We start from the raw sequence: 23592 nt of genomic DNA on the forward strand, positions 1-23592 counted from the left end.
TACTTTGCCTATCATGAACACCAAAACTTTACAAGAAATACACAGCAGAAAGCTTTCACTTGAAAACCACCTAGAACCAGCGAGGAGATGCAGTACCAGGAAACGCTGTAAAATTTCACTGATCCTCAAAACTGGTGTCGTCGCCAGGCAATAGAACACCTGGAAAAAAGCAGCACTGGAAGCCAAGTCCTCTCAAGAGCAAGACAGTAATTACAGGTCTGTAGGACCTGGAGACCCAACCTCTTGCCCAAAGAAAGAACAGGGAAAAAAGAAAATCTAACAGAAAGCGTAAGAATAAAGCCCGGTATTTCTGCCTGCAGAGTTTATGACCTGTCCATTAAGTTGAAGAAGTTTGCCAAAGGTATTTTGCTTTTTAAATTAATATCTTTTAATATATTTTAATAACTTTTTTCCACAACGGCATTCCTTCTCCTTCCTGCTGCCCAAGATTCACATTTCATATATAGTGAGGAGTGAATGACTGTCATTTCTTCCTGGGGTGAACTGGATATGAAATACTAGTGACCTAGGGATGAAGGACCCCCTCCTCTTTAAAGGGACTTTTAAAGTGATCTCAGTCACTTTAAAAGTTACCTAGCTTGTATTCACACTTGAGATATTAGGTAGTTTTATTGCTTTAATCTACAAAGAGAAATTTAATTCTTGTACTACTTGGTCAAAATTCACACTAAAGCCAAGGCAAATCTTGGTTAGGTAAGGATGCAGGTTGTCTCCATCAAGGCAAATAAAAAGCTAAAATGCCATAAAGCAAAACAAACCACTAACACAGATTAAGAAGGTTCAATTATGGGCAGAAAAATTCTTTAGAAAGGAAAAACATGTCTTCATCTCTTAATACTCATAAAATAAATACCATCTCTTCTTTGCTGTGCAGAACATCCAGAAACACAAAAGTGTAAAAAAAGGGGCAAAAAGGAAGAAAGATTTTCACAAGTTCTTTCCAAGCTCTTGTTCTAAAGTAATTAAATTGGAAGACAGAAAACAAGATGTTTTCAGTGTATTATCACGCAGACATTTGTTCTGCTGCTCAAATGTGTCATTATTAAAATTATGAAGATTGCAGAACATAAAAGAGCAAAATTATTCCCTCCAGCATCCTTCACACAACTGCACAAGCAACATGCAACACTTGGCAGGATACGTCGCAGCATGAGTTATGCCAGTTTACAAATCCAGTCCTCCCCACTCAAACTGGTGGCATGGCTCACGCTGATTGTCAGGATCCAACTCACATTGACCTAATTACTAGTACACAAAAAAATGTTTGTACTTAGATCTCCTGATCTTAAATAATGATCTAATCGGAAGGGGGGAATGGGATTCAATATTATGGGCCTTTGGGGCTGTCACAACTGAGCAACTCAGTTCTCCCTCTGTGGTTAGTTCTTTAGCTTGTTTTTACAACAGGACACGAATTATTTGTAGAGGAGTTGGAAGAGGTGAGGAACACACCAGCCAGATGTGGAGGTCAAACATCAAATCAAACAATGTAAACATTTTCCTAAGGAGTGAAGGCAATTAAAAACCAAGATTCCCTTTTCACCCCAAATGCCTTGCTTTCCTCATCTTAAGAATTAATTCTCTCTCAATATACATGAGCCCAAACCCTCACAGAGTTTGTTCTCATCCCCACCATCAGGACACGCATTTAGGGAATCACCACGACGTTAATAAACAGGAACCAAAAACCACTTCAGTGTGTATCTGTTCTTTGGGGTAAGCTACAAACAAGTCCTACTCCTGTATTCTGCAAGTTATTCAGTGTTATTTCCGCTCCATTCTACAGAACGTGATAAAGCCTCTGTAAACAAAAATCCCGGTTCAGTAATTTAAGCAGACTTCAAGTAGTGTTACATGCTCCCTTTACATTCCCAATTCCACAGCTCCTCACTTTTAGCGTAAGAGGTGCTAACAATGGAGCTCGGTCTTACTTTGATTTCTTGAACTCGGTGGCCAGTTGTGGTTTTCTCCTTCAGCAAACAAGACTGAGCATTTAAACCATGGCAGGGATTTGATCTCCAGCCTGCCCCATTACGCAAAGAGCTCTGAGTAAAGTCAAGGGAAAAAATGCATGCTGAGAGAACATAAAATCTTTTTTTTTTTTTCAATGCTCATATCATGAACCACAACATGGAACAAATGAAGAAACCTAACTTCTACTTTGTATTCAATTAACAATAAACAGAAAGCATTAAAGCACATTCAAGCTAGACAAGCCTGTATTACTGAACTGGGATTTCTGAGCACATTACAGCTCTTGAAGACTCATTTGTAACCAATTTTCAAAATGCAGAATATTCAAATGCCTTCAAGTGTTTTCATAATAAGCAGCATGCTTAAACATACAACTGTTTGATAGTCTGGACTGCTGTACTACCACAGGGATTTTAGGAGGTTACACATAAACAGTATTTTTAAACAGTAGGTTCAGTTAAACATTTGCACAGTTCATTTCTTCTAATATTTTCTTAGTAAAAAAGAAACCAAAAAGCCCTCTACTTTTACATTCTTTGTAAAAGTATTTACCGAGGAATCTGAAGTCCATTAGAAGTTTTGAAATGTGTTTCTGTTTGTCAGTGACCTTCTATTTTTGAAGAATGGTTTAAATTGAAAGCCCAAATATCTGCCAAAGCATTTGATGCCTTTTAAGGGGAGGAAAGCGGGGTGGGGGTGGAGGGTGGGGAATCACTGTTGGCAAAGCAGGCACAAATCTATCATCCATTCATGTCTGTAATTTAGATGGAATGAATGTTTTTATTGGCTAAGGAGAACAGGCTTGGTCCTTTGTCCTCAGTAGGAATGTATACGATGGAAAAGTACAGGTATGCACAAAAGATGGTACCTGTGAAATACTGACTTTTTATTCTTCTTAATAGCCAAAACAATAACTATGCCTTTACCTTCATCAGTTTTTCCTTTTAATTTAAAGGAGCCAGCTGCAATATTTAATGAGGGGGAAACAAACGCAAAAACCTCCCCCAACCAACCGCTCACCACCTGCCAACACTGGTAGATCTAGAAACTGAAAGATGACTGAGGGAATTGTTATTTTTGAAAAAGCTTTCTTCACAACCGTGTTTTCTAAGATCTCAGTAAGTGTTTGGCAAGTAAAACAAGCTGTCTAATGAAAAGCATTATAGAGTTAAATATGCTCTATTCATCACTTATTGCTCCTAGCTTTGCATTTGATATGATGGTTAATATACTTGTCTAACAAGTACTTGGGAGAAGGAATTAGAGCCCCTAAGACAGGTTTTTGCATTAGCAATGCAGCTTCTCACACAGGGAAGAAAAGCTACATAGAAGAATTTGTAAATGTTTTGTTTGCGAGTAAACTCGAGTAGACTTTAAAAAAAGTTCTGTTTTTTTAAGCATAACTTATGCACAGAACATTAAACAATATGCTAGTATAAGTATTTGCATAATTTATTGGTTTATGGCTAATGTCAAAGGCATCTCTCCACCTACATGGACTGAGCAGTTATTACAGCAGGCTACAGTTATTACAGTAGGCTATCTTAATCAGCATTTCAGTTCTGCTTCTGAAAACTTACCCGTTTCCAAATTACAATACAAACTGGATCTGGGTGTCTCTTTTCCCTTTCAGCCTGACTAGAAAAACAAGTCGAGACTTGTGTTGCTACTATTCCAGACTGCAGTAAGGAAGCACAGTGGTATCTTCTCTCTTTATGGTGGTTCTGTCATCTATAGCAGGTACGATGTTTCAGTTCTTAGCTCCCCGTTAATGTAAACTAGGTGCTCGCACGGAGGTCCTCCCCACTTACACCATTCCCCACCCTCCCTCATCATCTACAATAAACCACACAGTCCTCCAAAAACTGTCACAGTACAATTAGCGCTGGTTGTATTTGGAGGAGAAACTTTATACTCAGAGAGAAAAAGCGTTCTGGAAAAATAAACAAAAAAGACAAGCTTTCTGTTTATTCCTGGACCACTGTATTAGTGAACATCATTTTATGCAAGTCATCAGCTGTATTTGTGTTCTCTAGTACTGCTCTGTAAACAACTGGTCAACTGATGTGCAAGTATCCCATCGGAGAGTGTTCAGTCTCATACGTATGGTTCTGCCGAAGCATCGTTCAATTTGTTCTTGCTTTTGTTTTTGGAAAGGAGCTTTCTGTTCAGAATACGTGAAAGCGTGCCTCCCTTCTTGCGCGTTTCCTCTGACAGTGGCTGCTGCAGGTAGACAAGATCGTTGTGCGATTGACTCATTCCTGGATCCTTCTGATGATGTCTCCGGCGGAAAAAGAGCTTCGCACTTTTTTTTAAAATCCCACCTGTGGAAGCAAACAGCAGAGGCGCAGGACACTTTAGACTGAACAGGCTGCTTTCCGTTTGGAGCTCAACTTTAACTAACTGCAGCACGACTGAAAAAAAGCCACGGTCTTAACACTTCCAGTTTAAGCATCACCCTGGTAACTAATCAAACAATGTTAGAAAGCTAAGAGCGTGGTGAATTTGAAGCAAGGATATTGATGGTTTGTAACCTAGGGGCCGTAACAGTACGAGTTCCACCTTGGAACAAGTGATTTCAGATACTGGCAAACGTGAGCAATCGTTGTACCTTCTGCCAGAGGCACACATATGTACACTACATGCTACTGAACCCTCCTTGCCCCACTCTTGATCCAGCTCTCTCCCAACTGACCACCACTGAGAAATTCAGACTCCAGGGAAGTGAGTATTTCTCTGCTGCTCCTCATTCCATGCAAGTATCATGCAAACTGAATCGCTTAGGTTCACAACAGACTGTGGTAGTTCTAGGTCAATGCATATCCACACACTCTTACAGTTAGCAGAAACATTCAGGAGAGAAGAACTCACATCTATTGCTAGAGGAGCACTAAAGAAAAAAAGGAATTTTCCTTCAGTTCTTTCAGGAATGATGCTGTTGAAAAGGAAGGAAAGCTACTGTGAAACATGCCTACGAGCAATCAAGTATTAATCCTCAGATTTGTTTCTAAAGCCAATCCACACATCTTACGGAAGTCTCCTTCTTTATACTTTATTAGTTTCAAATGCTCTTCTGAAAGCTACGGTAGTGTTCAAACACATGCACAACAGTGTCTGGTGTGGGTTGTACGCTGGGTTCTCACATGTCAAACAGGCGTATCCAATCTTTCCAATACAATAAAAGTACGGAGTATTTTATAAAAAGAATGAAATAGAGGAAGTAATGTTATTCTTTGTTGTTTCAGAGATCAAAGGAGCTGAAAAGATTAGCCCATGATGCACAACATGAAGGTGGCATTTTAATTTGAGGTGAAGGACACTGTTGGTGCTGGAGAACAGTACCTGGCAGTCAACCTGCAGGCAGTAGGCCCATACAAGCCAGACAGCATGTATTCTGTACAAATTCGGTAGCACCACCTAAAGCAACAATCACGAAGCATCTGCTATTTTAAAATCCTGTTAGGAATAGCAATTCACTTCAAGCAGATTAAAAATAAGTATTACATCTGCTTCCAACAGGTTCAGAAATTTGTTCCAATCTCTTCTGTGGTAAATTAAGTGGCTTTATTTTGTTGCGTTCCTTCCCTTGATCCCATGTCAAACCTACTATGCAGCCAAGGCAAACGCAACTGTCATCTCACCAGGGACTCGGGACTCGTGTTGCCAACACCAGCCACCAGTCCTCTTCCCTCTTTGCAAGCTCGGGTTGTTTTTGCAGCCACTGTTCTGCCAAATTCCACCTTCCCTTTCCATGCGCAGACGCGTGCCTGATGCGTAAGGCAGCTCGGTGGCAGCTGGCGGGGACGCCGCTGTGAGCTACCGGCAACACTCAACCTGGTGTCAGTACATCAGCCCCAAGTTAAAATTACAACAGTTTCGTGCAGAATTGAGTAGTGTTGTTGTCCAAGTGGCAGGAGCCAATTTGAACGAAGGAGGACCCAGGTAGCAAGCCAACGCAGGAGCCTTCTGGCAGTCAGACCAGTACGTGAGGGCAGTCATCTCCCTGGCAACGCTTCCACACCTCGTTCCCGCACCGCTGTCGGGTTTCCCGATTCTTTCTCAATTCAGCTATTAATTCCTGTCACCACACGGTCCTGATTCTGCTTTTCCTCCCATCGCAAATGGATACAAAAAGCAACACACAGACCAATTATTTCATGCGATACTGTGCAATAGCTAGAATTACGTGTTTGTCCCCCGAAGGACTTGACACAGGCTGCGTGTCATTTTGCACAGTGACAGCTGCGGAATAGGTACTTCATGGCAGCTCTGCTGCACGCAGCCAGATGCTTCTTTGTTCAGACCAGAGCATCTACAAACGTGCTTGGGTTAGTAACAACTTTGTATTTTAAGGACTAAGCACTCAGCACCTGGGAGGATATTCTAGCATGTTTTGTCTTGCTGCTTGCTGAGACTTTTCTCACAGGGCACAATGGGATAGAAGCAGAAGTCAGCTGAAAGCAACTGGAACTCATGGATTTGAAACTTCACTGCTCTCCCATCACCCTCTGATGGATCTTTTTGGCAAGGCAGTACCACTTCAAGCTGTTGTCAACAGCATAAAAGAAACAGTGTTCAACCCCATGATACTGACAGTTGTTAATATGCAAAGGCTGGGCGGGGATTGATGAGGCCTTGCTGCTGTGCGGCTTTTGTTTTAGCAGTCAGCCCTTCTGCCCAGCAATCTTGGCAGCTGCAGCTGAAGCTGTGCCAGCAGAAGGAGTAGGACAGAAGGGTTTACCCGTAAGCAGCTATTTAGTCCTATCCATTCAGACTGATTTCCCATACTAGGAAACAGAACCGAACCAAGAACGCTGCAAAAATTGTGCCGGTGGCCTGGGACAACTCGCTGCAGCTGAAAAACCGCAGGCAGCGCTTCCCTGAGAGCAGCACAGGCTCAGCACAAGCAGCAGCCCCCCCCTCCCCAGCCCCGACATGAAAGCTCCCTGTGTTTTTGGAGGTACTGAGGTCATTGCTACCTGGAAGCTTGCCACATCTCCACTGCCACCCATCGGTCTCTAGCCAGTTTGGTACGTGCTGCCTGACAGTGGCTCCAGCTGTTGTGGAGGCATGCACCCCTGCTGAGAAGGCAGGGTAGGGCAAATCACAAGCTTGGCGATGCTCGTGCTGTTTGCATGCTTACTTCTCGAGTTCAACACGATCCTTATGCCAACTCTGCCCCTAACACCAGGAGATAAGCAGAGAGCGTGTCAAGAGTGCTGTAGAGACTGACGGGCTTCATAGGCTCCTCTGCTCTAGTTTAGGGTGTTCTTAAAACACTTGTGGGGCTAGGATCACTTCTGAATCTCATTTTTGTTAATGAAGGAAGATTTCCTTCCACATCTACAAGGATATGAATAGAGATTGCTTCTTTCCATTCCTTCCCAACTTCCAAAACAGTTTATATCCAGGTGGTTTTGTAAATACCTGCTGAGGTCCTGGTAGCTCTACAAGTTAGGCCTGAAAAGAGATCTAGAAAACTATAAGCAGCAGGTTTTAAAATAAGCTTTCTGTGTATACATGTCCAGTTATGGGGTCACACACACACGGTTTGCATGAGCAGATTTTGATTGATAACCAGATAATCGAGGAATGGGCATGATGGAGAGAGATCAGGAATGTAGAGCACCCCTCCAAGCCTTCCTTGCTGTCCATTCTGTGTGACCCACCTGGACAGAATGACCACCAGAATGATTTGTTACAGCAGAGTAGTCTGCTAAGACACCTAAGCATGGGAAGGTAATTTTGGAGGGAGGAAAGAAATGGATGGGGGAAGAAGAAAACAGGTGCTGAACTATGCTTTGCTTTGGTTTTTACAATGAGCGTACCATTGTAAAGCTACATTTTCTTGAAAAAAAAGACAAAAATAACTTACTGTGTAGGTAATTAATTCTGGTTGGCATAGTAGTCCTCTTAAGTTTATAAAAGGGAACGGGTAAGAAAGAGGAAGTCAGAAAGGTAAAAAACCAGAAATATGCAAGAGTAAAAAAAAAAACCAGACAGTGCTAACTTTAAGACATTAATACACACACAAGGCTTTTTAAAGCAGAAGAGGGTTTGATTGCTTTGTTTGGGTTTTTTGTTGTTGGTTTGTGTTTGTGGTTTTTTTAAAGGGAAAGCATTTGACAAAACAGAAACCTTGAACTATTCAAAGCTAACTGAAGGCAGGGGAGTTGAAATGTTTTCATATGTCACTCCATAAAAGCTACTCAGCTGTGACAAAGCTTCAAGACTTCCACAAAGTGATCTGTGTATAAAGAAAGGTATTTGAGACAGTTTTTTAAAATATTGTTTCAAGAGGAGACAACTCTCTCAAATATTAGAAATGCTTTGTGCTTTTTAACAGTCCTATACTACATCGTGTAAACAGGATCTTTAGAAGGCTGATCTCTTTGCAACATATTGCACGGGGAAAAAAAACAAAACTAGACAACAGCTCACATACAAACTTCTACTTGCTTGTTTTAGACTAACATGTTAAAGAAGAGTCTAGAGGTTTTACAAAATCTCGTTCTGCTTCCTAAACTTCTCCAGGCTCCAAATGACACAAATTCTTTTACAACTAACCCCCTACCTCCGCCCCAAACACACCCAAAACTTTCCAATGCCTGACCATCTATGTCAAATCAATGGTTGCTGTACCATCCTGATCTATCACGTGGAGCAATACAACTGTGAGAAGGCCCCAAAACCTCGATGCTCTAAGGGAGAGTCTTGGCAAAGAGTCCAGTGTTTGTCGTATGGTGGGGGGATACAACAATCTAGTAATATTCTGAGGTTTTGTAGTAAGCCATTTTACAGTATCTCTGGGTAAGGAAAGAATAGAAAATAATAAAGAAGGATGGATATGGGTGAGAAACACGACAATTTTTGCAACTTCAATGTGCAGCACGTTCAGGGCACGGTCCACTGCACTGGCTCTGGTGCCAGACTTCCTAAAAGCCCTGTGTTTACCACTTAGCCACAAACCAGTGCTACAGCCTCAGAGGTTAATGGAAACACAAAGAATCCTAAGACATTTTCAAACTGCAGCTATCCAGGTATGTAACTACATAAGCAAAAGGATCTGACCCCTTGTTTACTTATTAAATTACCTTCTATTCCATTTTCTTTAGCAAACTACATATTAATGAAATCAGTGCAGAGGGACAAACTGTTCACGAGGCAGTTAAGAGAGAGACTACTTCTGGCTTAGCTGTGGTGCTTCCTGAACACACGCTTTAGTGGGCGCAGGGGAGTCTTGCGCTCAGAGATGTGAAGGAGGAGAAGGAACGTATCAGAAAGCAACCATGGAACCCTGCCATTTTCACCTTAGTAACGGGGCTGCTAATATAGCACAAGTCCTTGTTTACAAGAACATGGTTTTCATTGAGGAATTGACAATGTGGCTAGTTATTTCTCTCTCAGATAACTGAGTTGGGCTTAATGAGCTGCTCTTCAACTTCTAAGGGTGAGCCCTTCTGTTTCCTGATGGAGGGGAGTCTAAGAGAGCCTGACCCGGCTCAGAGAGCCAGAGGACTGCACTGTTTATGGCTGCTAGTAAGACAGCTTCAACCAACACCACAATCACAAGGAGTTTAAGGCCAAAAATCAGTAAGAAAGGATGAACTACTACAGCGTTGCATGACACTGCCAATTACACAGAGAAAGTGGTCATTCACTAAAGCGGAGGTAAGGATCACATACCTTTAGATTTTTTCATGCTCCCAGTTTCTGACACACTTAATGAGCTCCCAGATATTTCTTCACAGGTCTGGTCTAAGAGCGTGTCGGTGTCCCACTGTTGGCTGCCATTCTCCAAACCCCAAGCCTTATGGATGCTTTGCTGTGGGTCAGTATCAGGTACTATTTCTGAAGCACCACACGATAGCTTTTCATCTGAGGTGACTTTTGTAACAGCTTCCTCTGCAGTGGGTGGATCTACTTCTTTGCAGGAGCTGTCCATGGCTGCAGCATAGTCCATCATCAGTGCAGCTTCGCTGTCCTGAGATAAAGAGGTCTGCCAGTGAAAACAAAGAGATGACGCTGACACAAGCCGCTCTGCTGGAGGAAAAAAACAAGCCTCGCTACAAAAGTTCTTTTCTCTTCTTTACACTTTTACTTGTATTGCTCAGGGCTATCAGAAAGCCACTGTGAGGCTTCCTTAGCTCCACTAAAGGAGAGGAGCACATAGCCAAGTTTTAATAATGTTGTTAACGCCAAATGACTGGAAAAAATATTTAAGTACAGGCCTCCCAGCTGTGCCCCACCCCACTGCTAATAACAGGACTCTTTCCTACACGTGCTGCTGTAATGAAGTATCAGCATACAACAATCATTTGGTCTTTGTAAGAAAATAAACATCAAAGTGTTTCACCTTGTAGAAGGACAGCTAAATACAAATCCACACAGTCCCAGTGCCCCCATGTCCTAGGTGGATACATCCATCACTGTGGCAGCTGACCCTCACTCCCCTCCCCGGCACAGCACAGTGATCACGAGGGGATCCGTGCCCACTGACTCGGCTTTCGCTCAGTGCTCTTTAGGGGTCCCCTGCATAACAGGAAGACTTGACAGCAAGTGTCCATACAGCAGCCTGCAGGGAAGGGACTACAGACAGGCACCAAGCAACAGATGGGAGACTGGGGCTGTGGATGAAGAAAGTCTGGAGGAATGCTATACACCACATGAGGAACAGACTTCTGTTCGCCCTCCTGCTGGAACAGAGCCCAGAGGACGTTTTTCAGAGGGTTTTAACAACTTTGAAAAAAACCCAGAAAAATCTTTCATACTTTTTCTGTTCATCTTCCCTCCATGGGCAAAACACAGAGAAGAACTAATTATCCTCTGTTCTCACCTAAATTGGTTTTCCCAAATCCCTAATCACCTGACTCCCATCCAAGGATGCTGTGCATTTTTAGTCAGGCTGTCAAATCTAATGATCAAAACCCAACACCCTCCCCAACAAACCAACCCTGATTTGGCTTAATTTGAAACAGTTACTGAAACAAACTGGCACACAGACCTAGATCCTGCAGAGACTGCTGAATGAGAGACAACAGAATGCACATTAAGTTAGTATCACACTCAGTGGAGCAAAGACTTTACAGTACTAAGCATTAAATATAAGTGTTGCTTTCTGCTTTACCTTGGACACCCCTGATATGATAATGGTGCTTTTCTTTCTAGGTGACTTCAGTTTCTGCTTTGCAGACTCACTTAACTGCCGAATGGCTGCTTCTGCAACAGGATCAGTGCCATTCAGTACCAGCAGTTCTGAAAAGAAAGCGTTATTTCAGAGGGAAAAAAGAAAAACAGGAAAAAACACAGCAGAGAGAGACAGAGTTTGTTCTTGACCTAAAATTCAAAGAAATTAGCAGAAATGGTATAAACACCAGGCATACCAAAACATCTCCCCATTCACCACCCAGCTACTGGGTCTCGTCTTTCCTTTCTGTCACCCATTCTTTTGAGAAAAGGTACCTGAGTTGCACTTACAAGCCCTTGCCCTCAGCACAGAGGAGGTTTTGGAAGCCTAGACAAAACATCCAATTATTTCAGTGCATTGCTACACTGAGGTGACTATAATCCAGAAGTGGTGGGCAGAGCATGGGGTATCACAGTCACGAAGAGCCATAGTTCTAATAGGGCACAAAGCTGACGTGCTACTACCTCTTCAGGTAGCTATTTTGCTCTTTTTCCAGACATCCTTGTTTGGCATTTCCAGATTTGCTATGGCACTGTGATAGAATGGGGAAAGCAAAGCAGCACTCACTCTGCTCTTTATCAGCTGCTTCCAAAGCCTGTAAAGTGCACCTCCTTCTCCGCTCCAAACATTGCACAGGAGTACAAAACCTGCTTTATAAAATGCTCTTTAGTGACAAACACAAGTTTATTTTTAAGCATGGCCATTTCTGGCATCTAGTATGCAAGTACTTTGGGCACGTCAAATACACACTAATCAAATTCGTCAAGCTTGGGAACAAAGAAGTTAAGGAACTAAGGAACTAAGAAAGTTAACAAGACAAAAATCCCCATAGTTAATTGTCTGAGGTGGGCTTTTCTATTAAGAGTTTTAACAACAAAAGAATACAGGCAGGAATAGCACCAGTATTAATTAAACTGAGCAGTGTCTTTTGTTACGGAGACATTAATACAATAAAAGACGAGACCTGAATAATTATGCTGCACCAAGCGTCTCAAATACTTTTGGAACTTAAGAGTATGCGTGCACAAGGGTTATGCATGTCCATGCATGTCTGCACACTCATTATAAACCTCTACTTTTCCATCTCCCTAGCCACTGCAAAGTCCCCAGGAACAGCTGAGAGCATCCAGGACAGCATCAGTGGCACTTACTAATTCTTAGCGTTGTCATCGCTTAGAACTATGGCACGGCCACGGCATCTTTTCCATAGTGCTTGTTGCTGTTTTGGCATGATGTTTGTAATAACTACCACCTAAGTTATTGGCATTCCAAATGTTCCTTTGTATTTCTTTCATTTGGCTTAAACCTTCATTTTAATGAGTAATTCTTCCTGCTGCATTGTATAAACATTTCACAGAAATTCCCCTGCACTCCCATAAAAACACTGTCCATATCAGTGCACTCTAAGTTGTCTTCAGATGAGTTTTCCAGTAAGTGTTTTGTATCTTTAATATCATAAACAGTTACGAGAATCAACTCAGAAGTCTAGCCCTATCTTAACACTTCCAAAATTGGCCTAGCAATACCATGCTGCTTCATAGTATCAGAGTACTTCTTAGTCTAGAGGTAGGGAAAGATTCAAGTGCTATTACAGCTATTCTGGTTCACACTCTCCCCATATTTCTGTCTTTTGGCCAACATATTTCTATCACTCAGCAAGCCGCCTGACTGTTCCAGGAGCAGTCTAGATCATCTCCAGATTGTCCCATCTTCACTCAAATTTGTGCAAAGAAAACTGGACTCCACATCACATGCCACACCTTTATTTACTGTTGCCTACAGAGCTACTGAAAGATCGCATGGGGACCACACAAAGGACTGAAAAATATGCAGAAAATTCAGAGTTGCAACTCAAAAAGGTAAAATGCTCCAGAGTCAAAATCAGGTTTAATACAGTCAAAGTGAATTTATAATTAAAGTTATACCAATGCCACCTGACACTCTGAAGACACTTCAGCTGTATGCCAGGTGACTTAGCAAGGTGGACAAACAGGTACAGCAAGACTGTGTATTTGCGTTAGCACAAAAAAGCCCAGTGGCAGGGCTAGGAAGAGAATTCAGTCTTCCTTATATCAGTCCAGCCTCGTCCCTTCTGTTCAAAGAAGGGGGGACTTCACAATGGCCTGAAAGGTAAGTTTCACAGGGTTTTCATTTTGTGCACTGTCCCCCACGCTTTTATAAAGGAGGAATCTTTCATTCAAAAGTAAGAGAGAAGACAGCCTGGCTTTTCTGCAGTCACCTCCCCCTATCCAAACCACAGCTCATTGTTATTTACAGAAAATTAGTAATTTAAATCACCAATTAAAACCAGACTTCTACTGCAAGACTGCTATATCCCTAACCACAGTACTTGCTAACATAAACAACTCAGTGCCTGTTGAAAGGCAGTAGCCACATGGGTTTGCTGTTATTTTAACAGGATTACATTAATCCCATGTGCAGCAGAGAGAGACGTATTCTTATTAGCAGCTTTGAACATTTCTATTACCTGTATCCGAAGACGATAAAGTTTTGCTGACTGGAGCACCATGAGAATGGATAGCGTGAACAGAGAAATCCTTTTCAATCACCTTTACTTTAACTGGAGTTTTCACAGGAGAATCTGAGAACCAAGTTTTTTGGTTATTTAAACTATTCAAGACATTTATTACAAAAAGAATAAGAATTTATTATACCAATGTTAAAGCCTGTTCAAATCGTGTTTGCAAAAGTTGTTTAAAACAAATTCTCAATGCATGCTCGATGGTAATCTGACCCCAAAAGACTTGTGAAGTGTAGGAATTTGTTGGTTTTAAACATTTTACTGTAATATGCTAGACAACACTCACTTAAGTAAAAGATCTGCTTTAACAACTTAAAAGAATGCAGCTCTTTGTGAGAGTTCACACAAAGACTATTTAGAGGTTTTACTTTCACACTTATCCCAAGAAAAATCAGAGAATCTATTCCTGAAAGGCTGAAGAAAACCTTTGTCACAAGATGACACCAACCCTCATTAGAGATTATAATACAGATCAAGGATAGAAGGCACAGGATGGTCTGTCATCAGCAAACACTGTACGAGTCTCATACTTCTGTTATGTGGAAAACCATCCACCAAACCCAAACTCTTCTCTATTATAACTCTACCATGAAGTTTTACGGTGCGTACTAAAGGAGCATTAACCACTCCTCTTGTAAGAACAAGGTTTCATGAAAATTAAAAGCCTGATTCTGAAGAACACAAGCAACGCCCTCCCCACTAACACATCAGAGAAGTGGGGACAATGGTGCCTTTCCTTACATCCTGCTCCCCCCAACCTCTCCTAGTCCTTTCCTTACATCCCACCCCCTCAATTTCTTCTGGTGCCCACAGATAACCCTAAGAGTAAACACAAGAAGAAGCGGCCTTCCTCACCAGTGCTCAGTGGAGACGATCTCCCTTCTAGACGAGGTTTGGTTTTCACAGCAGTTACAGTAGTGACCACAGTCCCACAGGGCATCACAGTGCGATCCTTTTCTATCTTAGTGGCTGGCACTGGAGAAGAGACTTGCCATGTCTTTAATTCATTGGGTTCTATAAAAGAGAACTAGCAAGACAAAAAAATTTCACCTTAGAAGCACAGTCAAGTAAGAAGGACGCTAACATTTCAAGCCAGTACTCCTTTAACGTTTTTACGAACATTCAAGAGCCAAAGACCATGTGAAGTGTTACCACGCAATCTGAATGCACTAGTCTAACTCGGCCACAAATGGCATCGCGCTGTGAGCGACAGTCCAAAGCACAAGATGAGTGCTGGCAAGTACTTCCCGAAGTAAAAGATCCCCTGTAAAAGCATCCAAGCACAGTAGTACCTCTGCACTAATGGATCCCAGCCCGGGCCCCGGCTCCGAGCTGCTCTCACTGGCCCTGCTGTTCAGTGCAAAGCTTTGCTGCCCAGAAGGTTGTTTCCTGAACAAGTCTAGAGGTACAGTCACCTTTGCGGATAAAGGACCTAGAAGAAATAAAATGAACAAAATCAGTGCACATCTGAGCTGTCAGCATGTTTAAGGGTGAGAAGAGGGGAAAGGAGGAGGAAGAACACAGGTAGCTAATTGCAAGAACTGGTTCTACATCATGGGGCAGAAACATGGCAGTTTTCAGAGGTTGTTTCCCATTTTACAACTATTCCTCAGCCTGGCCTAATACTGTGCAACAGGAAAGAACGGAGACATGAAACATTACTTATTTGCCACTATTTCTGGCCATTATTTTTCCCTGTATATGTAGAACGTTTAGGGGAAAAGAAAACATCTAGAAATATTACTATTAGGTTCTTGAACAAACACCTCGAGATGTTCTCTGGTCTCAGCATCCACCTGCCCCTTACCCCCACTAGGAAGGATAATGCTTCTCCAAATAAACCAAACACAATAGTTCAGTGGAGGGGTTTTCTTGCCACTGAAGGCTAATTGCAAACTGCAACAACAGCATCAAGTGTAAAAATGTTTCAGCCCCCATGTTTTATATTTAATCCAATATAATCAGAATGAGTGAGTTTTATACCTGGTAATTGCTAGGCAGCCTCTGGGGCTTGAAAAGGAAGGATTTAGGATTAACACCCATGATTCCCCTTCAGCCACTGAAAGACCTGGAAAGCTTAACTTGAAACCAAAATTGCTCACAGTGGATCTGTTAAAAGTTTAGAAGGCTGAAAAATTAGGATATCAGCACATGGAAGACTCAGTATGTTGACAGTCCGGAAAGAAACTCAAGGTTTCTCTGTAACCTTAACTCAGAGGAGGACAGAGACACGTGAATAGTGTATTCTCTCTTCTGTCTATGATTACTGATGGAAGTAACGGTGTACACAGACAGCACTTAACCCAGGTCAATCAGTATTGCCCAAGAACTCTGCAATTTTCCATGCATTTCAATTCTGGGACCTATATTTGAGGACAGGCATACAGGGTTTAAAAACACAAACTTAAGTTATAAATTTTCCCCAAGCTGTCTGTTTCATCTAAGTTTGGCTGGCTGTTTTCAGCTGATCTCCCTTCCACAGCCATTGTTAAAGCCATGCTTGAGGCATACCCAAGTCCACTACCAGGACAAGTCAGCAGAAGAAATCTGAGCTTTAATGCAGGTTCAGAAATCTGACAGTTTCTTCTTTGGCGATACAGCCGGGTAGAACTAAGAGAGGACTTATGTCAACATTTAGCAAGGCTCACGAGCTGATCATGCAAAATAATTCAGTTTTAATACTTACTATCCAACTTTCCATCTTCTACTATTTGGAGTTGCAATGCTTTTGATTTGGCACTTAGTTCACTGTGAAGTAAATGAAACTATGTTAGGTCTTTGCAGTCAAGCAGATTTTCCTTCCCACTTAGGTTTTCCCCTTTCCCGTTCTGGTTGCCAACACCCTAACTCTTCTTGGCCCGCACTAAGCCAGGCCGTACAACTTGCTAACCGAGGCAGGCAGCGCTGCATGCCACCAGTGCTGGCTACGCTGCGTGTGTACTATCTTTTTAACCTCATGTAAGACTGACTGAAGGGATCATAGTGAGACAACCATGGCCTGGTTCCCTCCAGCACTGTTGCTCAAGTTCTATTTCCTAAAATTTCAGAGGCTTTTCTTCTCCCCAGTAGTTGGCAAACAGTACCCTTGAAGCTGATGTTGGTCCCTAGTCTGAGCGCTACACCACAGCACTAAGAAGCTATTTTTTCCTGGCAGGATCAAATTTGTAAGTCAAGATGCTGGAACAGGTCCAATTAACAATGCATTCAAAGCTGTGGGATATCCTGTCAAAGCAGGAAAGTGTCCTGCAAAAGCAGGATAAATGCAAATAAATAAAAGTAGTTACAGTCTTATGTGAGAAGAGTCAGTATTACTTTTCCAAAATAAGACTCGAGGACGTTGCAAGATAACAAGAACTAGCTTCTGTGTGACAGAACTGACATGAACTATTAGCAGAATTACTGGCATGTGTGGTACTTCATAAGATGGACTACACAATAGTTACAAAACCTTTCCTCTAGTTGAGACAGTGAAGCAAACTGGGTACCTCCTGAGGAACCTGCCAGTACAACTTGATTTTATAACCTTCTTGGTAGGTGTTCTGCCAAAAACCTTAAGGGCATGCATATATGTATTTTGTTTTTGTACGCCTCTGTTTCAGTATAGTGTGATCTTGGCTGCAGGCATCCCACCTCCATTAGATGCTGTGGGACATCATCTATGCAGCAGGTTTTAAGCTTTTCTCTGGTACTCCCATCCCCTCCTGCACCTCCAGAACTTGAAGGAAAGCACTTTGATGGTACTATTGCTGCTGTTTCCATGAAGCTAAAGGAGAACCTGACGTGTTGGTCAGTACACTGGTCTTCAGACCAGTGGGTATTTTCATTTTTGAAGAAAAAAAGGGGGATAGGGAGATGTGAACTTGAAAGAAGGAACGCAGCCAAATCCTGATCCCTGATCTGTAAAAGTCCTCAAGCTTACCTCATGCACTTCTGAAAAGCAGCCAACGCCGTGGAAAACCCAGCATTATCCCTAGTGTCAAGGCCAAATTCCAGTCAACTTAATCACATCCTGCCTGCCCTCTCTCTGCACTTTCAGTTGGAAAGGGTATTATTCTGACAAATTTCCTGTCCGAAATCACTGGGAACATTTCTGCTCTGCAACACCGAGCATGGATGCTGTTCTACCAACAGATGGCCGAAGTGATTCACAGACCCAGTGGCTGAAGCACTTTGAGATACTCTAGAATAAAAAGCTGCTACAGAAGTGCATTCTTCTCCTCTGTTATTGTGGAGAAGAAATCGCATCACGTAAATCCTTAAGTCTTGACTGCAGTGCAGCACACTGTCACAGAAGAACTTTGTCTGGTCTGTGGCTTTCCACAAAAACCGTAGATCCTCATAACTAAAATCAGACTTTAAAAGTCGTTGACTGTGCATGTCCGAAGGAAGAGAGCTTCCTATCTGGTTTTCCCTTGACAGCAGGATGAGCAGCAGTTGCACGCTCCTCCATCAGACCACATAAAAAGGCGGGGCCTTTCAGTTTTGTTCACAGAATCATAGAATGGTTTGGGTTGGAAGGGACCTCAAAAACCATCTAGTTCCAATCCCCCTGCTATGGGCAGGGACACCCTCCACTAGACCACATTGCCCAAAGCCCCATCCAATCTGGCCTTGAACCCTTCCAGGGATGGGGCATCCACAACCTCTCTGGGCAACCTGTTCCAGTGCCTCACCACCCTCACAATAAAGAATTTCTTTCTACCATCTAATCTAAATCGACCCTCCTTCAGCTTAAACCCATTACCCCTTGTCCTGTCACTACACTCCCTGATAAACAGTCCCTCTCCAGCTTTCCTGTAGGCCCCTTCAGGTACTGGAAGGCCACAATTAGACCTCCCCAGAGCCGCCTTTTCTCCAGGCTGAACAACCCCAACTCTCTCAGCCTGTCCTCACAGGAGAGGTGCTCCAGCCCTCTGATCAGCTTCGTGGCCCTCCTCTGGACTCACTCCAACAGCTCCATGTCTCTCCTGTACTGGGGCCCCCAGAGCTGGACACAGTACTCCAGGTGGGGTCTCACAAGAGCTGAGCAGAGGGGCAGGATCACCTCCCTCGACCTGCTGGTCACACCTCTTTTGATGCAGCCCAGGACACGGTTGGCTTTCTGGGCTGCAAGCGCACACTGCCGGCTCATGCTGAGCTTCTCATCAATCAATACCCCCAAGTCCTTCTCCTCAGGGCTGCTTTCAATCCATTCCTCGCCTAGCCCATACTTGTGCTTGGGATTGCGCCGACCCACGTGCAGGACCTTCCACTTGGCCTTGTTGAACTTCATGCGGTTCATACGGGCCCACCTCTCCAGCCTGTCAAGGTCCCTCTGGATGGCATCCCTTCCCTCCAGCGTGTCGACCACACCACACAGCTTGGTGTCGTCGGCGAACTTGCTGAGGGTGCACTCAATCCCACTGTCCATGTCGCTGACAAAGATGTTAAACAGTGCTGGTCCCAGTACTGACCCCTGAGGAACACCACTCGTCACCGTTCTCCACTTGGACATTGAGCCGTTGACCACAACTCCTTGAGTGTGACCATCCAGCCAATTCCTTATCCACCGAGTGGTCCATCCATCAAATCCATGTCTCTCCAATTTAGAGACAAGGATGTTGTGTGGGACAGTGTCAAATGCCTTGCACAAGTCCAGGTAGATTATGGCAGTCGCCCTTCCCTTATCCACTTACGCTGTAACCCCATCATAGAAGGCCCCCAAATTTGTCATGCACGATTTGCCTTAGTGAAGCTGTGTTGGCTGTCACCAATCACCTCCTCATTTTCCATGTGCCTGAGCATAGTTTCCAGGAAGGTCTGCTCCATAATCTTGCTGGGCACAGAGGTGAGACTGACTGGCCTGTAGTTCCCTGGGTCTTCCTTTCTACCCTTCTTAAAAATGGGGGTTATGTTCCCCCTCTTCCAGTCGGCGGGAACTTTGCCGGACTGCCAGGACTTCTCAAATATGATGGAGAGTGGCCTGGCCACTTCACCCGCCAGTTCCCTCAAGACCCGCAGATGCAACTCATCAGGTCCCATGGACTTGTGCACCTTCAGGTTCCTTAGATATTCTCGAACCTGATCTTCTCCTACAGTGGGTGGTTCTGCATTCTCCCAGGCCCTGCCTTCTGTACCTGGGCAGTGTGGCTCAAGGATTTGCCAGTGAAGACTGAGGCAAAGAAGTCGTTGAGCACCTCAGCCTTCTCCATATCCTGGGTAACCAGGTCACCCGTTTCATTCCGGAGGGGACCCACGTTTTCCCTCGTCCTCCTTTTATCACTAACATACCTATATAAACTTTTCTTGTTGTCCTTGACATCCCTGGCCAGATTAATTTCTATCAGGGCTTTGGCTTTCCTAACCTGCTCCCTGGCTGCTCGGACAGTTTCTCTGTATTCCTCCCAGGCTACCTGCCCTTGCTTCCACCCTCTGTAGGCTTCCTTTTTATGTTTGACTTTGCCCAGGAGCTCCTTGTTCATCCACGGGGGCCTCTTGGTGTTTTTGCTTGACTTCCTCTTTGCTGGGATGCATCACTCCTGAGCTTGGAGGAGGTGATGCTTGAATATTAGCCAGCTGTCTTGGGCCCCTCTTCCTTCCAGGGCTCTGTCCCATGGTATTCTACCAAGCAGAATGTTTTTTCTACATCAATTTTTCTTCGCTGACTATAGTGACTTTTAACCGTCTCCACCCACCGCACAGATGCAGAGGGGTCCAGTGTTCTCCAAGTCCTGTACAACTTGTGATGACCAATCCTGGCTCCTTCCTTCAAATCAAGCAGCCCCTGTTGCTTTCCCCTCAGCTCTCCTGTTTCTGCAGTGCACACTCCGTAACATTCACAGGCGCAGTCCGGCAGACTGCGATGAGGAGGCAGAAAAAGATCTGTGCGCTGCACGCTCACTCCTCCTTCAAGTTGAGGAGAAGCACGCAGAAGTGCACACCACTCCTCAAGGAAGAGAGCACTCGGCATGGACAGGCACAGCTCTGAATACATGCTCAGCTCCTTGTAAGCTAAGCCTCAATCGCAAGAGAAGGAACGGATACAGCAGATATCAGGCTGTGACTAGGCAGTGAAGAAAAATGTCACACGAAAACAAGCAGCATTACTCTCTGAAATATATATTTTTATATACATAAAGAGAAATGGAACTGAGATGGGAGAGGAAAGCTACCGAAAGAACCAGAGACTCCACTGCGCGTGAAGTGCCTCTCACATTAATAATCTGGTAGAAAAAAAAGAAAGCAGTATCTGCAGTATGTAGCATGGCAGCATCTCTACCCCATTCCCCTGGGAAGCTGCTTCTGCCTGCCTGTGCATGTGTTTAAAGCTACTAGAGAAACACCCCTCTGACCCACCCCGCCATCAGGGAGTCCTGCGCCTCCACTTCCTCAACTCATACAATACAGAAGCTACCAAATATTTCTGCTCTGCTGCTAGAAAGTGGAAATGAAAATAGTTTTAGAACTGCTCACTTTTGACCTTATTTACAGAAGCTGTGTGAATCACAGAATACTGTGCAGGCTGCCTGAAAGTCCCGTTTTTGTTCTACAGAAAAAAAATCTCGGTAGTTTTACACTCCCTTTGCCACCAATCTTTTAGATGGTCGATTTTTTTGCACGTTTACACTTCCCACTCAGGGGAGGGAATGGAGAGACATCAGATTTCCCCAAATGCAGTTTTTCAAGGTAAAGTGACTTCAAAACCTTGCTAACACTTTTTTTGGCACTGTATGAAAGCACAGGGTCATTTATTATGCCTGTTACTGCTGTCATTTACTAGAATCAGATATCTACCAGGGAAGATCTACAGACCTATTTGATCTCATATCCATGCAGAGGGTAATTAGATATCAGATTTCTCACCTGACTGGATATATTTCAAAATGCCGTTCTTCCCTCAAAAACCTCTCATAGCTTAAGAAAAAAAAAAAAAAGTTTTGCTATAAAAGTATTCTCAGTAGGTAAGTTACTTACAAGATAAACTCTTCCTTCCAAAAGGGATTTGCAGCATTTTTGGCTACAGAGCTGGAAAACTTCTGCATAGGGTCATTCAACTGAACTATACACGCAAGGTTTGTGCTGCCTGTAAGGGCAAGAAAAATCAATATCCAGTTATTAGTCTTCCATCACCAAGAGGCACACTTACTCAAAACAAAGCAAAGAGCCCCCTTCATTACATATTGCGCTTTTGAACAGACTATTGCAAACAGCTCCTCACCCTCCCACAGAATATATTTCTTCCCTCAGTTTGTATATCATCTACATTAATGGAGATGGTTAAGATTGCATCATCACTGTCTTATGCGCTGTTCTACATAGTGTGAAACATGATGATCCGACTTAAATTCTGGCATGAAGCAAAAAAACGCAGGCATAAAAAGATCAAAAAGGATGGGGACACAGAACGAACAGCAAGGTGGTGGCGGTGTGGGTACGAGGCGGGGAGGGAGTAAAGTTGCTCTCAGCTGCTTTAAAAAACCCAGAAGTTTTCAAAGTTCCTACTGGCTGCTGTCACAGTGGTTTCTTTGGACATCAAAGCAAGCTTTTTCTGCTAGCAAGTGAATGATGACAGTAGTGTTAATTAACAATGGCTTTGTAGACTCCAGTTTTTAACAAGTTCATGGCATTTTAGAGTACTAGTGCAGAATTATCTGTACCTTGATCTTGGAATTTGGTAGCGTGGCAAATCAACATGTTAGTTATATTGCTGCTCCAAGGGGAAACAGTTTGCACAACATGTTCCACTTAAAACAATTTCTTTTGTATGGCTTTCACAGCATCAGAAATCATTTCAGTCCCAGCATTCCAAAACATCAAGGAAAGTGGCAAAAAGCTCAGTACTGACTGGGTACAAAGCAAACAAAAGACACGCTGCCTCCAGTTCTCCAGAAGAATCTAGGTCTATATTTCCTATCGTCAACTCTCACTTGTCCTCTGGTGGTGCACTGGGGCTGTGGATGAGCCATATCTCAGGCACAGAAGCAGCTTGGGCCTGGCAAGGTTATTAGAGGAGACAAAGCACTGTGTACAGGCAGCTTATTTGGGATCCAAGCTAACCCTGGAGTAAGTAGTTTAGCTGCTTTCACAGTGAGCTGAGCCTGAGTTAATGAACCTGAGGCAGTTTTCTGTTAACCCAGCCATATGTCTCCGCAGCCTGCTCTTGCTGCCAGCAGCGCTCAGCAGCCCAGGGCAGGAACGCCTGTAATAGCTCTGCCTGAAATTACACCGGAACCACTGACCAACTGACACTGAACAGGGTATTTCGGCATTTCTGCCCCACACACCCTGGTGTACACAACTAGCAATTTTTTTCCTTAACAGCACATATCACTTTTGCCCTAGATGATACACTGTGGACCATACAGTACTAAATCTAGGATAATCTTTGTTTACACACACAAACTAAGGAGATAAAAGTGGGCACAGCCCATAAGCAGATACCAGTTCTGCTACTGGTAACTCACCAGTTGAACTAACATATATACAGGAATGCCACAAGCTCCTATAAAACATGTTAGCATCCATGGTTTATAGGATGGTAATGATCAAGACATACAAACATCCCCTCCCCTCTGTGTATTCATGCAGGTTAGCCTGCAATACTGCACGCTCTGATGGAGTCTCAGAGTTGCAACACAATAATTAATTATTGCTGCAAGACAAGGTCAGGAAAAGGGAAGGGAACAATAATTAAAAGGCAGCAAGCTATGTCCAGAAGCTAGCATCTTCCCAGCTGTACAGTATTTCCACTGATTTTTGAGCATACCAGCTAAACCCCACTATGAAGCTTTATTTCTCATACTCTGTTCCAAAGCTTTTACACTCCCAGAGTTGCTAGGGAACCAGAAGAATTCCCTCCATCTCCCTTTAGAATAGCAAATGGTGATTT

At 43.4% G+C, this 23592-nt stretch overlaps 1 protein-coding gene across 3 annotated transcripts in view; it reads right to left on the reverse strand.

Annotated features, from left to right (window-relative positions):
- Positions 1–3433: 3433 nt before the first annotated feature.
- Positions 3434–23592, reverse strand: part of C2CD2 (C2 calcium dependent domain containing 2) — a 38746-nt gene continuing 18587 nt past the window's right edge. For 2 of the 3 annotated variants that reach the window (XM_054831626.1, XM_054831635.1), the window contains 8 exons: positions 21678–21786; positions 16411–16472; positions 15017–15156; positions 14580–14751; positions 13671–13784; positions 11123–11250; positions 9682–9994; positions 3434–4319 (listed from right to left, as the gene is read on the reverse strand). In XM_054831626.1, coding sequence (XP_054687601.1) covers positions 4093–4319; positions 9682–9994; positions 11123–11250; positions 13671–13784; positions 14580–14751; positions 15017–15156; positions 16411–16472; positions 21678–21786 — 1265 coding nt within the window. In that variant the 3' untranslated portion in view covers positions 3434–4092. Of the gene's footprint in view, positions 4320–7870; positions 7908–9681; positions 9995–11122; positions 11251–13670; positions 13785–14579; positions 14752–15016; positions 15157–16410; positions 16473–21677; positions 21787–23592 lie in introns of those variants that run through there. The other variant, XM_054831645.1, reaches the window with a different exon arrangement.

The sequence above is a fragment of the Grus americana genome, chromosome 1 (genome assembly GCF_028858705.1).
Source record: "Grus americana isolate bGruAme1 chromosome 1, bGruAme1.mat, whole genome shotgun sequence".
NCBI lineage: Eukaryota > Metazoa > Chordata > Aves > Gruiformes > Gruidae > Grus > Grus americana.